The sequence below is a fragment of the Hypanus sabinus genome, chromosome 7, assembly GCF_030144855.1.
Source record: "Hypanus sabinus isolate sHypSab1 chromosome 7, sHypSab1.hap1, whole genome shotgun sequence".
In the NCBI taxonomy this organism is placed as follows: Eukaryota; Metazoa; Chordata; class Chondrichthyes; order Myliobatiformes; family Dasyatidae; genus Hypanus; species Hypanus sabinus.
The window spans coordinates 76176779-76190420 of NC_082712.1; the positions used below are offsets into that span (position 1 = coordinate 76176779).

At 37.8% G+C, this 13642-nt stretch overlaps 1 protein-coding gene across 3 annotated transcripts in view; it reads right to left on the bottom strand.

Annotated features, from left to right (window-relative positions):
* LOC132396875 (coiled-coil domain-containing protein 171-like) overlaps positions 1 to 13642 on the bottom strand; it is a 449415-nt gene that overhangs the window by 274776 nt on the left and 160997 nt on the right. For all 3 annotated transcript variants that reach the window (XM_059974899.1, XM_059974901.1, XM_059974900.1), the window contains exon 15: positions 12606 to 12794. In XM_059974899.1, coding sequence (XP_059830882.1) covers positions 12606 to 12794 — 189 coding nt within the window. The remainder of the gene's footprint in view (positions 1 to 12605; positions 12795 to 13642) is intronic.

The following is a 13642-nucleotide window of genomic DNA, read 5'->3' on the forward strand; positions in this document are numbered from 1 at the left end:
CAAGTGCAATCTATCCTTTTTGTACAGGTCACGCCTGCCCCAAAAGAGGTCCCAATGATCCAGAAATCTAAATCCCTGCCCCCTGCTTCAAATGCCTCAGCCACACATTTATCCTCTACCTCACTCCATTCCTATAATCACTGTCGCGTGGCACAGGCAGTAATCCCGAGGTTATTACTTTTGAGGTCTTGCTTCTCAACTTCCTTCCTAACTCCCTGTAGTCTGTTTTCAGGACCTCCTCCCTTTTCCTACCTATGTCGTTGGTACCAATATGTACCAACGATACCTGGGACTTGCTGCCGTGGGAAGCACTAGAAGATAAGATAGCAACATGCAATAAATATTCAGACAGACAAATGAACAGGCAGGGAAAAGAAGGATGCAGGATCATTGCAGACAAATGGGATTAGTTACATTAGACGCATTGTCGTTGCAGACATGGTCAAAGAGCACTTTTCTATGCTCTACTATTCTATGTACAAACAAGTGAGCTGTTTTGGCCTTTGTGATGCCCAGGTTTTTAAGTGTAGCACACATGCAGATTTATGAAGATCATTCCATCACACTCTTGTCGTTAAGATGGTGAAAATTATTTGTGGAGATAGGGAAGCAGTTGGCATCAACATCTTTTAAAGGTAATACGCATATTATAATACTTGCTACCTTTAGGCCCACCAGCTCATACTGTATGAAGCCACAACTTAGGGTCCCAATCCATTGCCAAAGTATGTTAAACTCTCCCGGTTTTGGCTAATGATAAACTGGATACAAAAATCCTTTACTGTTCATAATCTACACAGACCCATAATCACAGAGCACTATAGTACAGAAATAGACCTATCAGCCTGGTCTTCTGCTTAGTCCCATCTGCCTGCATCCAAACTGGAGCCATACCATACCATTCTCAATCATATAACTATTCAAATTTCTCACTTTTTCATTTTTCAATCTTTTTTATTGATTTCCAAATAAGGAATATACAAATCAGAAGAGGAGTTTAACAAGTAGATAATATAAAAGGCATATAAACAGCAATAGTAAAAACAAAAAGTATATAACATCAAAATCAAAGTAAAATATTATGCTGTTATATATACAATGGTCAAAAAAAACTACAACTCCTCATAACAATCATAAAAAAAATTGGAAATTTTATTGATAAGGAAAAAAAAACCCACTAACTAAACTGAAACAAAAAACTAAAAAAAGAAAGAGGAAAAAAGAAAGAAAAAGAAAATTGGGCAGTCCAATTAAGGATAAAATTTAAAAAAGAGAAAAAAAAACACATCCTTCCAGTCATCTCCGAACCTTCATGGACAAGGATTTTCCCCAAAGAGAATAAAGAAAAATAAATAAATAAAAATAAATTAAATCATGTGAAAATATTGAATAAAAGGTCACCAGACTTGTTCAAAATTAAAGGATGTATCAAATGTCCGGCTTCTAATTTTCTCCAAGCTTAGACATGACATAATGGAGGAGAGCCAATAGAAAACAGTAGGCGGGTTAGATTCTTTCCAATGTAGCAAAATAGGTCTCCTAACCAGTAAAGTTGAAAAAGCTATCACATGTTGGGCGGAAGCAAACACTTTGCTTGCTTCCTCTGGAATAATCCCAAAAATTGCTGTAAGTGGATTAGGTTGAACATCCATATCTATAACTTTAGATAATATTCCAAACACATCCTTCCAAAAATTATTTAAACTTACACATGACCAAAACATATGAGTTAGTGTAGCCATTTCTGTGTTACATCTGTCACAAATAGGGCTTATATTCGGAAAAATATGTGCCAATTTATCTTTGGGCATATGGGCCCTATGTACTATCTTAAACTGAATTAAGATATAGCGTGCGCAGAAAGATGAATTATTGACTAAATAATAAATTTTACTCCATTGATTATCTGAAAGTGAATGTTGAAGTTCTACTTCCCAGGTACGTTGAGCCCTATCATTAGGCGACATGCAAGCATTCATTAACTGTTTATAAATGATAGCTATTAATCGTTATTGAAAAGGTTCAAACTGAAAAATAACATAAGCCGAATTTGAAGAGCAGGCCAAGGGGTACTTCGGTAAAAAAATCATGTAAGAAATTCCTAACCTGTAAATACCTGAAAACATGTGTATTAGAGATATCATATTTATCCATTAACTGTGAAAAAGACATTAAACAGTCTTGTAAAAACAAATTTAAAAAAGTTTTTATTCCCTTAATTTTCCATGTTAAAAAAGCCTTATCCAAAGTTGATAGTTTAAAAAAGAAATTAGAATAAATATTACTAGAAAGTAAAAAATCATTTAATTCAAAAAATCTATGAAATTGAAACCAAATTTTTAAAGTATGTTTAACAATAGGGTTGAGAGCTTGTCCACCTATTCTGGAGAGCGAAAACGGAAGAGGAGCTCCTAATAAAGAAGCTAACGAAAACCCCAGTACTGAATTTTCCTCCAGCTGTAACCATGAAGGGCGATCTTGGTCGTCTATATCATAAATCTAAAAAGTACTACAACAAATATTAATTGTCCAATAATAAAATCTAAAGTTTGGTAAAGCCAGTCCTCCATCTTTTTTTGATTTTTGCAATAAAAGTTTATTCACTCTAGAGCTTTTATTATTCCAAACATGAGATAAAACCAAAGAATCTATTTTACCAAAAAATGTTTTTGGAACAAAAGAGGGAACTGCTTGAAATATATATAAAAATTTCAGTAGAATAACTATTTTTATAGCATTTATTCGACCAATCAATGACATCGGCATAGGTGACCATTTAGAAAGCGCCTGTTGAGTATATTCAACTAAAGGGAAGAAATTATACCTATAAAGGTCTTTTAAAATTTTTGAAATTTTGATACCAAGGTAAGTAAAATGGTTTTTGGCAACATTAAAAGCTATTTGATCATAATAATTATTAATAGGAAATAATTCACTTTTATGTAAATTAAGTTTATATCCAGAAAAAGTACCAAATTCCATAAATATAGATAACATAGAAGGAATAGATTTCTTAGGATTTGAAATGTAAACTAATAAATCATCTGCATATAATGAAACCTTATGTAATTTATCCCCTCTCCTAATACCCTGCACAGAATTGGAGTCCCTAAGAGCAATAGCAAGTGGTTCGAAAGCCAAATTAAATAATAAAGGACTGAGGGACAACCCTGATGGGTACCTCTATATAATCTAAAGTAAGGAGACTTTTGATTATTAGTTAAAACTGCAGCATGATAAATCAATTTAATCCAGGCAATAAATCCTGGACCAAAATTGAACCTCTTCAAAACCTGGAATAGATAAGGCCACTCCACCCTATCAAAGGCTTTCTCTGCATCCAAAGATACAATACATTCCGATTCTTTGGCTGAGGGGGAATAAATGATATTTAATAATCTTCAAATATTAAAATGTGAATACCTATTTTTAATAGATCCTGCTTGATTGTTTGAGATAACATTAGGCAAGATATTCTCAAGCCTATTTGCTAGCATCTTAGAGAGAATTTTAAAATCTACATTCAGTAAAGAAGTAGGTCTATAGGATACACATTCCAGTGGGTCTTTTCCTTTTTTTGGAATCAATGAAATTAGTGCTTCATAAAAAGTTTCCAGAGGATGTAGAGTCGGTAAACGTTTGATGAAGATGTGGTATAAGCATTTCATGAAAGGTCTTATAAAATTCTACCGTATAACCACAGGTCCTGGAGCTTTAGCTAATTGCATAGAGGATATAGCCTTGGCTATCTCCTCTTGTTTAATAGGTGCATCTAACATATTGGCATCTTGAATCGAAATTTGGGGTATGTTTAACCTTCGCAAAAATTTATTCATAGTCATAGTACTATCAGAGAATTCAGATTTATAAAGATTAGAATAAAAGTCCATAAATATCTTATTAATTTCATAAGGATCTAAAGTTTCTGTTCTATCCAGTCAGCGAATTTTTAGAAACTGTCTTTCTGTCTTCTGACCATCCCAGCCTTTAACTGACCTGCTAAAAGTTTAGCAGATTTTCCCCATGTATATCTTCAGTAGGTTTAACTGAATACGCTTTATCTATCTGTTTAATTTTATTAATAAGCACTGACAATTCTGCTTTAGTTTTCTTTCTCAAGGCTGCTGAATATGAGATTATCTGTCCCCTAAGAAAAGATTTCAAGGTGTCCCATATAACCAGATTTGACATTCCTTCAGTTATATTAAATTCAAAAAATATCGAAATTTGCTCCTTAATAAAATTAACAAAAGCTGGATCCTGTAACAATATGGGGTTCAATCTCCACTGAGAGATTTTCAAAAATCTACCTGAAAGCTTAAGGGTTAACTTTAAAGGTGCATGATCTGAAAGCGCAATGATGTCATACGCACATTCAACAACAAAGTTTAACAGATGTGTATCTAAAAAAAAGTAATCAATTCAAGAATATTTATGACAGACGTGTGAGAAAAAAGAGAATTCTTTATCATTGGGGTGTTTATATCTCCAAATATCGACAAGGCCATACTCTAATAAAAAAGATTTAATACAAGCTGCAGCTTTATTTGGAAGCGACGGATTGGTTGATGACCTGTCAATCACCAGATTTAAACAACAATTAAAGTCACTACCCATGATCAGCTTATATTCATTGAGATTCAGTAACTCTGAAAAATGTTTCTTTAAAAAATCAGAATTATCTACATTAGGAGAATATACACACACCAGAGCTACCTTTTGCTCGCATAATAAACCAGTAACAATTAAATATCTTTCAATCAAATCAGTAGTAGTATTAAGTTGTACAAAAGGGAATTTGGGGCTAAGAAATATAGAAACACCTCTTGTTTTACTATCCGACAGCGAGTGAAATAAGGGCCCTTTCGAAAAGCAAAAAAACCTGTCCTCATCCTGTTTTCGTATATGATTTTCTTGCACAAAAATAGTACCAGCATTAAGTGTTTTTAATTTCTTAAAAATCCTTTTACGCTTAATGGGATGATTGACACCATTCCAATTCCAAGATATTATATTGATTTTATTAACATCCATGTTTAAAATTGAGTTTAATATTGTATAAAAGAAATGTTACGCAAGTACAGATTAAACCAAAAGGCGCGGGTACAACCAGAAGGAGTGACGCATTTACGAAAAAGAAATCCATCAAAAGAACTACCCAATCAAGAAATGAACCTACTCTAATAGACCCCTCCCCCACCCAATAGATAGAAATGAAGGAACCGATAGGCTGGTCCCATGCTAACTAATAACCTTTGACCCTGTTCTCCATCTTGCAGCTCTGTATAATAAAAAAAAAGCAAAAATCCCACGGAAAATAGCCATAATAAAAGGCACAAACAGAATTCAACTACTATAATGTTGTGTCTAACATTAATAAAAACATAATCAACAACGGCCATCTTAGAATCAGCTAAAGTAGCTTAAACATATATTCAAAAGGAGGAATAAATCCAGGCAAATAATGTTATAAATAATATTCTTTCTCTCGAAAAAGAAAAGTAAATGAGTGTATATATATAACAGACCTAAAACTATAAGTATTGAAGCAAATAAAAGAAATAAGAAGGTTAATACACAACAAGTCCTACACGGACCACTGAAGTACAATACTACAAAGGTTCCCTACAAGACAGTTATATATGTACTAATTATTAATAAGATAAAGAAGAAATTAAATCGACCACGTCCCATACCAGAGAATGAAAAGGTATAATATGTACTTAACTCAAAAGCTCCATAAACAACTCATACAGCAGATACTTCAAAATTGCCTATTGAGTAATCGGAGTAACTTTAATATTTTATTCAGTAGGCTTAACTTTAAGGTTTATAATATACTCCCATCCCTCCTGAGGAAAGTAGATTCTCAATGATTGAGATTTTTCAGGAAAAATTATCAGCTTTGCTGGAAAGCGAAGGGAGGGATTTAAAGTTAATTTATACATTTCACTCATAACTTCTCGATATTTCTTCCTTTTGGCAAAGATTTCGGGTGGATAATCTTCGACTATACGAATTTGTGTTGAATTGAAGAATAACTTCTGTTTCTTTCCGGCTTCTCAAATAACAGCTTCTTTAGTCGTATAATAATGCAAAGAAAGGACCACTGCTCGAGGACGTAATTCAGCTGAACGCCGAAAAAATGGAATTCTGTGAACTCTGTTAATTAAGGGGCTAGTTTCGAGGGTCTCATTGAAAAGTGAGTAAAGCATATCTGAAAAGAATTTTAACAGGTCGCCAGCTTCAGTATTTTCAGGCAGTCCCAGAATACACAGATTCCGCCGACACCCTCTACTATCTAAATCAACCATTCTTTTCTTTGTTTTAGATAGTTCCGAGGTAATTTCATTAATTTTCTTTTCCATTGAAGATACCTTCATTCCTTGATCTTCAATAGTTTGCTTGAATAGATCATGCTCAGTCTCGATTCGGGTTGTAGTCTGCTGAAGTGTTTGAAGTTGAGAGTCCAAGTTTTCCAGAGAGTCTTGAATTGTAAAAATAGCTTTCTCGAGCTTTGCGTTTGAACCGGCCAGCTTATCAATTTTAATATTAAGAGATCCGAATTCCGACTTCATGTCTTGTATTGAAGAAAATATTCCCGCTAGTGTAACAGGTTCCTCCGTTTTCTTGGTTTGTTCCGTTTGCTCCATTTCTGGTAAAGTCTTGCCGCTACGCAATTCAATACCAGAACAACTTTTTTCAGCGATTGTAATTAAGTTGTGAATCCTTCAGTAAAAATAATAAATCCTTCAGTAGAAGTAGTAATTCATCAAAACTAAAAGGGATATAAAATATATTAAAAGAGAGAGAGCCACTAGGAATGCGACCTACTCCATACGCTACAAGGTGGAGAAGCCCAAACATCTCAACTGAACTGCATCTACCATTTCCACTGGCAGCTTGTTCCACACTTAACAACAACCCCTCAGTGAAGTAGTTACCCTAGGATTCCACTTAAATACTTCACCTTTCACCTTAAACCAATGACTTCTTAACTGGTTTCACCCTATCCTGAACTGTTCAACCTTTCACTGTAACTCGGGTTCTCACGTCCCAGCAACATCTATGTAAATTTTCTCCACACTCTTTTGAGCTTATTGATATCTTTCCTGTAGGTAGGTGACTAGAACAGAACACAATAGTCTAAATTTGGCCTCACCAACATTTTGGACAACATATCCGAACTCCCAATATTCAATGTCCTGCTTTATGTGCCAACAGCTCTCTCTATGGCCCCAGCTACGTCTGATGACACTTTCAAGGAATTATGCATCTGTACTCCCAAGTCCTCAAAAAGCTCTGTAAGATTGGTTAGATGTGATCTACCACGCACAAAAATTTGATGTCCATCCCTAATCAGGTGTTATCTATCCAAATATTTATGTATCCTGTCATTTATGATAATGATACCTTCAATAATTTACCCATGACTGATATCAGACTCACCAGCCTATAATTTCTTGCCTGATTCTTAGGGTCTTTTATAAACAAAAGAACAACATTAGCTATCCTCCAACACACACAAAATGCTAGAGGAGCTTAGTTCGCCAGGCAGCATCTATGGAAAAGAGTAAACAGTCAATGTTTCAGGCCGAGCCCCTTCATCAGGATGGGAAATAAGAGCGAGCAGACAGAGCAATAATGTTGGGGGAGGAGAGGAAGAAGTACAAGGTGATAGGTGAAACCAGGAGGGGAGAACAGTGAAGTGAAGAGCTGAGGTTTATTGGTGAAAGAGATTAAAGGCTGGAGAAAGGGGAATCTGGTAGAACAGGGTCGAGAAGCACTAGGGGGAGGTGATGGGCAGGGGAAGGAGATTAAGTGAGAGAGGGAAATGAGAATGGTGAGGCATGGGAGGGGGCTATTACTGGAAGTCCAAGAAATCAATGTTCATGCCATCAGATTTGAGGCTAGCCGGATGGAATATAACTTGACTGTGGCCTCATCGCAGCAGTAGAGGAGACCATAAACTGACATGTCGGAATGGGAAGTAGAATTGAAATGGGTGACCACCAGGAGATTCTGTTTTTTCAGGCGGACGGAGAATAGGTGCTCAACGAATCGGTCTCCCAATCTACATCAGGTCTCATCAATATACAGGAGGCCACACCAGGAACATTGAATACAGTAGATAACTTCAACAGATTGACAAGTGACATGTTGCCTCAACTAGAAGGACTATTTGGGGCCTGAATGGTAGTAAGGGAGGAAATGTAGGGGCAGGAACTTGTTCTGCTTGCAAGGAGAAGTACTAGGAAGGAGACCATTTGGGAGGGATGAAAGGACAAGGAACTTGTGGAGTGAAGCAGAAAGTGGGTGGGGGGGGGGGGGGTTGGGAGTGATGCCACTGAAGGTAGTGGAAGTTACAGAGAATTATGTGCTGGACACAGAGGCTAGTGGGATGGTAGGTGAGAACAAGACAAATCCTGTCCCTGGTGGGGTGGCAGGAGGATGAGGTGAGGGCAGACATGCACAAAATGGAAGAGATGTGAATGAGGGCAATATTGATGGTGGAGGTAGGAAAGCCCCTTCCTTTGAAGAAGAACATCTCACTAGTTCTGGAATGAAAAGCTTCATCCTGAGAGCAGATGTGATGGAGATGGAGGAACTGAGCGAAGGGCGTGGCATTTTTACAAGTGACAGGGCAGAAAGAGGTATAGTCCAGGTAGCTGTGGGAATCAGTGGGTTTATAAAAGGTATCAGTAGATCAACTGTCTCCAGAGATAAAGACAAAGAAGTCTGAGAAAAGGGAGGGAGGTGTCAGAAATGGACCAGGTAAATTTGAGGGCAGGGTGGAAGTTGGAAGCAAATTCGATGAGCTCAGCATGGGTGCAGGAAGCAGCAGCAATTCAGATATCAATGTGGCATAGGAAAAGTCAAGGTGTGATACTGAGTAGGCTTGGAACATAGTTCCACTTAGCCGACAAAAATGTAGACATAGCTGGGACTCATGCGAGTGCTCATGGCTACACCTATGGTTTTAAGGAAATGCAAAGGGTTGGAGGAGAAATTATTGAGTGAGGATCAATTCCGCCAGACAGATGAGAGTGGTGGTGGCAGGGAACAGGTTGGGTCTGTTATCTAGAAAGGAGCAGAGGCTTTAAGGCCCTCCTGATGGGGGATGGAGGTGTATAGGGACTGGACGTCCACAGTGAAAATGAGAGGATCGGGGCCAGGGATTGAAAAGATGCAGAGAGTGTGAAGTGTCATGGATGTAGGTAGGAAGGGACTGAACCAGGGAAGATAAAACAGTCAAGGTACGCAGATGTAAGTTCAATGGGGCAGGAACAAGCAGAAACAATGGGTCTACCTGGACAGGCAAGTTTGTGGATCTTGGGTAGGAGTTGGAAATGAGAGGTGCGAGGAAAGGAAACATGAGATTGGTGGCAATGGATGAGAGATCCCCAGAGTTAATATAGGTCAGTGGTGGTGCACATGACAATGGCCTGGAGCTCCTCCTTCCCTTTCTTCCACTGTCTTCTACCTTCCCCCATCAGATTCCCTCTTCTCCAGACCTTATCCCTTTACATCCCTGCTCTTTACTTCACCCCTCCCTTCCCAGTTTCACCCATCACCTACCACCTTGTACTTCTTCTGCCCCTCCCCCCACCTTTTTGCTCTAACTTCTCATCTTTTTTTCCCCCTAGTCCTGATGAAGGACCTTGGCCAGAAACATTGACAGTTTACTCTTTTCCATAGCTGCTGCCTGGCCTACTGAGTTCCTCCGGCATTTTGTGTATGTTGCTTGGATTTCCAGCACCTGCAGAATTTCTAGTGTTTTAGCTATCCTCCAGTCCTCTTGCACCTCACCTGTGGATAAGGACATTATAAATACCTCTGCCAGGGCTCCTGTGACTTCTCCACTGGCCTTCTATAAGGACCGAGGAGACACCTTGTCAGGCTCTGGGGATTGATCCACCCTAATTCAAGTCAGCAAGCAGCTCCCCTTTCATAATCTGGATAGGGTCCATGACCTCACTACTCATTTTGCTCAGATTTACATACTTCGTTTGTCCCGCAAGTTAATACAGATGCAAAAATAAATCATGTGCAAAAAAAAATCATTTAACATCTCTCCCATCTGCTTCAGCTCCATGCATAAGTAACCACGTTGATCCTCAAGAGGACCAATTTTGTCCCTTGCTACCCTTTTGCTCTTAATACTTCTACAGAAGCCCTTTGAATTCTTTTCCACCTTGTCTGCCTGCAAAACTTCAAATCTTTTTTTAACCCTCCGGATATTTCTCTTAAGTGTTCTCTTGTGTTTTGTATACCCCTCAAATGCCTCATTTCATCCTTTCTGCCTCTACCTGATATACACATCCTTCATTTTCCTTTACCAGGGCATCAATATCCTTGACAACCAAGGCACCTTAATCCTATTAGGCTTGATTTTTATTCTAACAGGAACATGTAAATTCTGTACTCTCAATATTTCACTTTTGAATGCCTCCCATATACAAAGCATCCCTTTGCATGAAAGCTACCAGTTCCAGATCCTGCCAGATCCCTTATGATGCCATCAAAATTGGCCTTTCTCTAGTTTAAAATCTCATCCCAAGGACCAGTCCTATTCTTTTCTATAATGATCTTGGAATTAATGGAATTATAATGACCAGATCAATAACAGAATATAGTTTTCCATATTTGTTGATGCCAAAAGTAAGTGGGAATCTGAGTAGTAGTGAGTGGGGAACAACATGACAGATGGCGTTTAATGTAGAGAATTGTCAGATTATCCATTTTCATAGAAAATAAGAGAAATACTGAGTTCTTTTTAAGTGGCGAGAGAATAGGAAATGTTTATGTTCAGATTGACTTAGGTGTCCTGGACAAAAGTAACTGAAAATTAACATAAACCATCTCTGGGTCAAGAACTGGTTCTGTTTTTAAACAACTTTAACTCAATTTTGTCCACTAGTCGAAAAATGCACATTAAGTCACTGAATATGCTACCATATTTCCATAGTATTATAATGAATGGCATTAAAAACATATAAGAACTGATAAGCAAGAATTATTATAAATGAAAGAGAAAGTGAATCATTTAGTAACGAGATGAAACTTGAAGCAGTATTGAGATGGAAGGGGAGCACAGTGGCACAGGTAGTAGAGCCACTGCCTTCTTAATTTCAGAAACGTGGGTTCAAACCTGACCTTGAATGTTGTCTGCAGGATATTTGCAAGTTTGCCCTGTGACCATGTAGGTTTCCTCTGGGTACTCCAGTTCTTCCCTCATCCCATTGACATGCTGGTTAATTGGCCATTGCAAGTTGTTCCTACTGTGCAGTGTGTTGTTGTGAGTGGTAGCATCAGGGGGAAGTTAGAGAAAATGGGAAGAATAAAAGTGGGTTTAATGTAAGATTAGTGTAAAATCGGTGGTTGATAGTGCATATTCAATCAGCTGGATGGCCTGTTTCCACGCTGTATCTCTGTGGCTATGCGATCTCTTCACTCACAGGATGATGATTCTTTGGAACTGTCCACCTGTAGAGCTGTTAAGAGTCAGCCATGGATTTATTCATTAATTATATCTGAATATGTTGTTAGGACAACAGGCTGAAGTGGTCATTTCCTTCTATTTCTTATGTTCTTGTGTTCAGTTTACTAGTTCAGTAGCAGTATTGCAGCTATTCAAGTCAACTTTTATTGTCATTTCCACCATAACTGCTGGTACAGTGCATAGTAAAAATGAGACAACGTTTTTCAGGACCATGGTGTTACATGACACAGTACAAAAAACTAGACAGAACTACACAAAAAAAAACACAGAGAAAGCTACACTAGACCACAAACAGACACTGGATTGCATAAAGTGCACAAAAACAGTGTAGGCATTACAATAAATAATAAACAGGACAGTAGGGCAAGGTGTCAGTCCAGGCTTCGAGAATTGAGGAGCCTGATAGCTTGGGGGAAGCCCCAAGTTGTGAGAGCCCGAATGCTTCGGAGCCTTTTCCCAGACGGCAGGAGGGAGAAGAGATTGAATGAGGGGTGCATGGGGTCCTTCATAATGCTGTTTCCTTTGCGGATGCAGCGTGTAGTGTAAATGTCCGTGATGGCAGGATGAGAGACCCCGATGATCTTCTCAGCTGACCTCACTATCCGCTGCAGGGTCTTGCGATCCGAGGTGGTGCAATTTCCGAACCAGGCAGTGATGCAGCTGCTCAGGATGCTCTCAATATAACCCCCGTAGAATGTGATGAGGATGGGTGCTGGGAGATGGACTTCAGTACACTACACTACAGACATAATCTAATTTGTGACTTGAGCTAGAAAAAACTGGATGAGCCCTTATAAACTCCAAATCTCCCATCCCCAGTTTGTCAGTCAAAATGGAAAGTTAACTGGATGAAACATTCTGCCCTTTAACAGTGATTTCTACCTGCATTAAAATCATTTTGCCGGAAATCGAGATAAGCTTTTTGCAGAAGTAGAGAATGGGATAAACATTCTCAATATTATGGAGAGTTGAGAATAATTTCGTTATTTGTAGAACTTTTCGTTAATTTTGACCTTGAATGTAAACATATGCTCACAATGCTAGAAAATAAATTAAGGAGAACTGAAGCAGCTGTTACTCATCTGCAAAGTCAATTCAGTACCTGTGCCCTTGAATGAACCTCCCCAAGGAGTACAGAATAATGCCGCTCCATTTCATTCTTCTGTTTTTGCCAGCTAGCCTCTCGTTCCTTCATTTGTTCAGTTAGTTTATTGAAGGTAACTTCTTGGTTTTGCTGAAGCTGCTGTATTGCTTCTTCCTTATTCCGACAGATACGCTCCAAATATGACTCCTGCAAAATCCGTAATTACAATTGTGGGATTGTGATTGGATTGGGTTAGAAATACATATAGTACAGTGCAAGAAGTCTGGTGTTATGATTTCAATCCAAAAACTTAATAGAAAGAAACATACAATATACATTAAGTTTAATGACTGTAATCTCATGTAAGATAATTAAATTCCCCCATCAAATTTGAACAAGCGTTAACCATTAGCAATAAATATTCTAGCTAGCTTTGATATAAACACAAAGGTTTTTACAAAGATCAATAATCAAAATACATTTGCATAATATCTGCTGTCAAGATTAACAAGTTAAAGAATATTTTTAAAAATCTTGTGTGCACTGTAATATTCTAATCATTGCAATCTATAGGATTCGTAATAGAAGTTAACTAAATTAGACCCCAACTAATTCAACGAGTGAAACAAGTTATGAATTTGTTTCACTACATAATTTTGCACTTAAAGTTTAAAAAGCAATGCCTTTGAAATGAACTATTACTTTTATATAGATAAGGAACAAAACTTCAACACTATGCACATACATTTAAGTGTGAATGCCAAGATGGTTAAATTCTTCATTTAAAGAAACTGCAACTGACAACCAAATCTGCTGAGGCCATATCCAGTATTTTATAGGGTTTATTCTATATGTATTTACTGATAAACTCCAATGTCTTGTAAACTTATATCCCCAGGTCCATCTGCTCTCATTCCACCAACCGGTTTGTATTCTGCACTCACGTCTACTGCGCTGAGGTGCTTTGATAGGTTGGTCATCACCAGTATCAACTTCAGCTTAAGCGAGGGCCTGGACCCACTGCACGATAGCTATACCTTTATCAGGATGTTGTT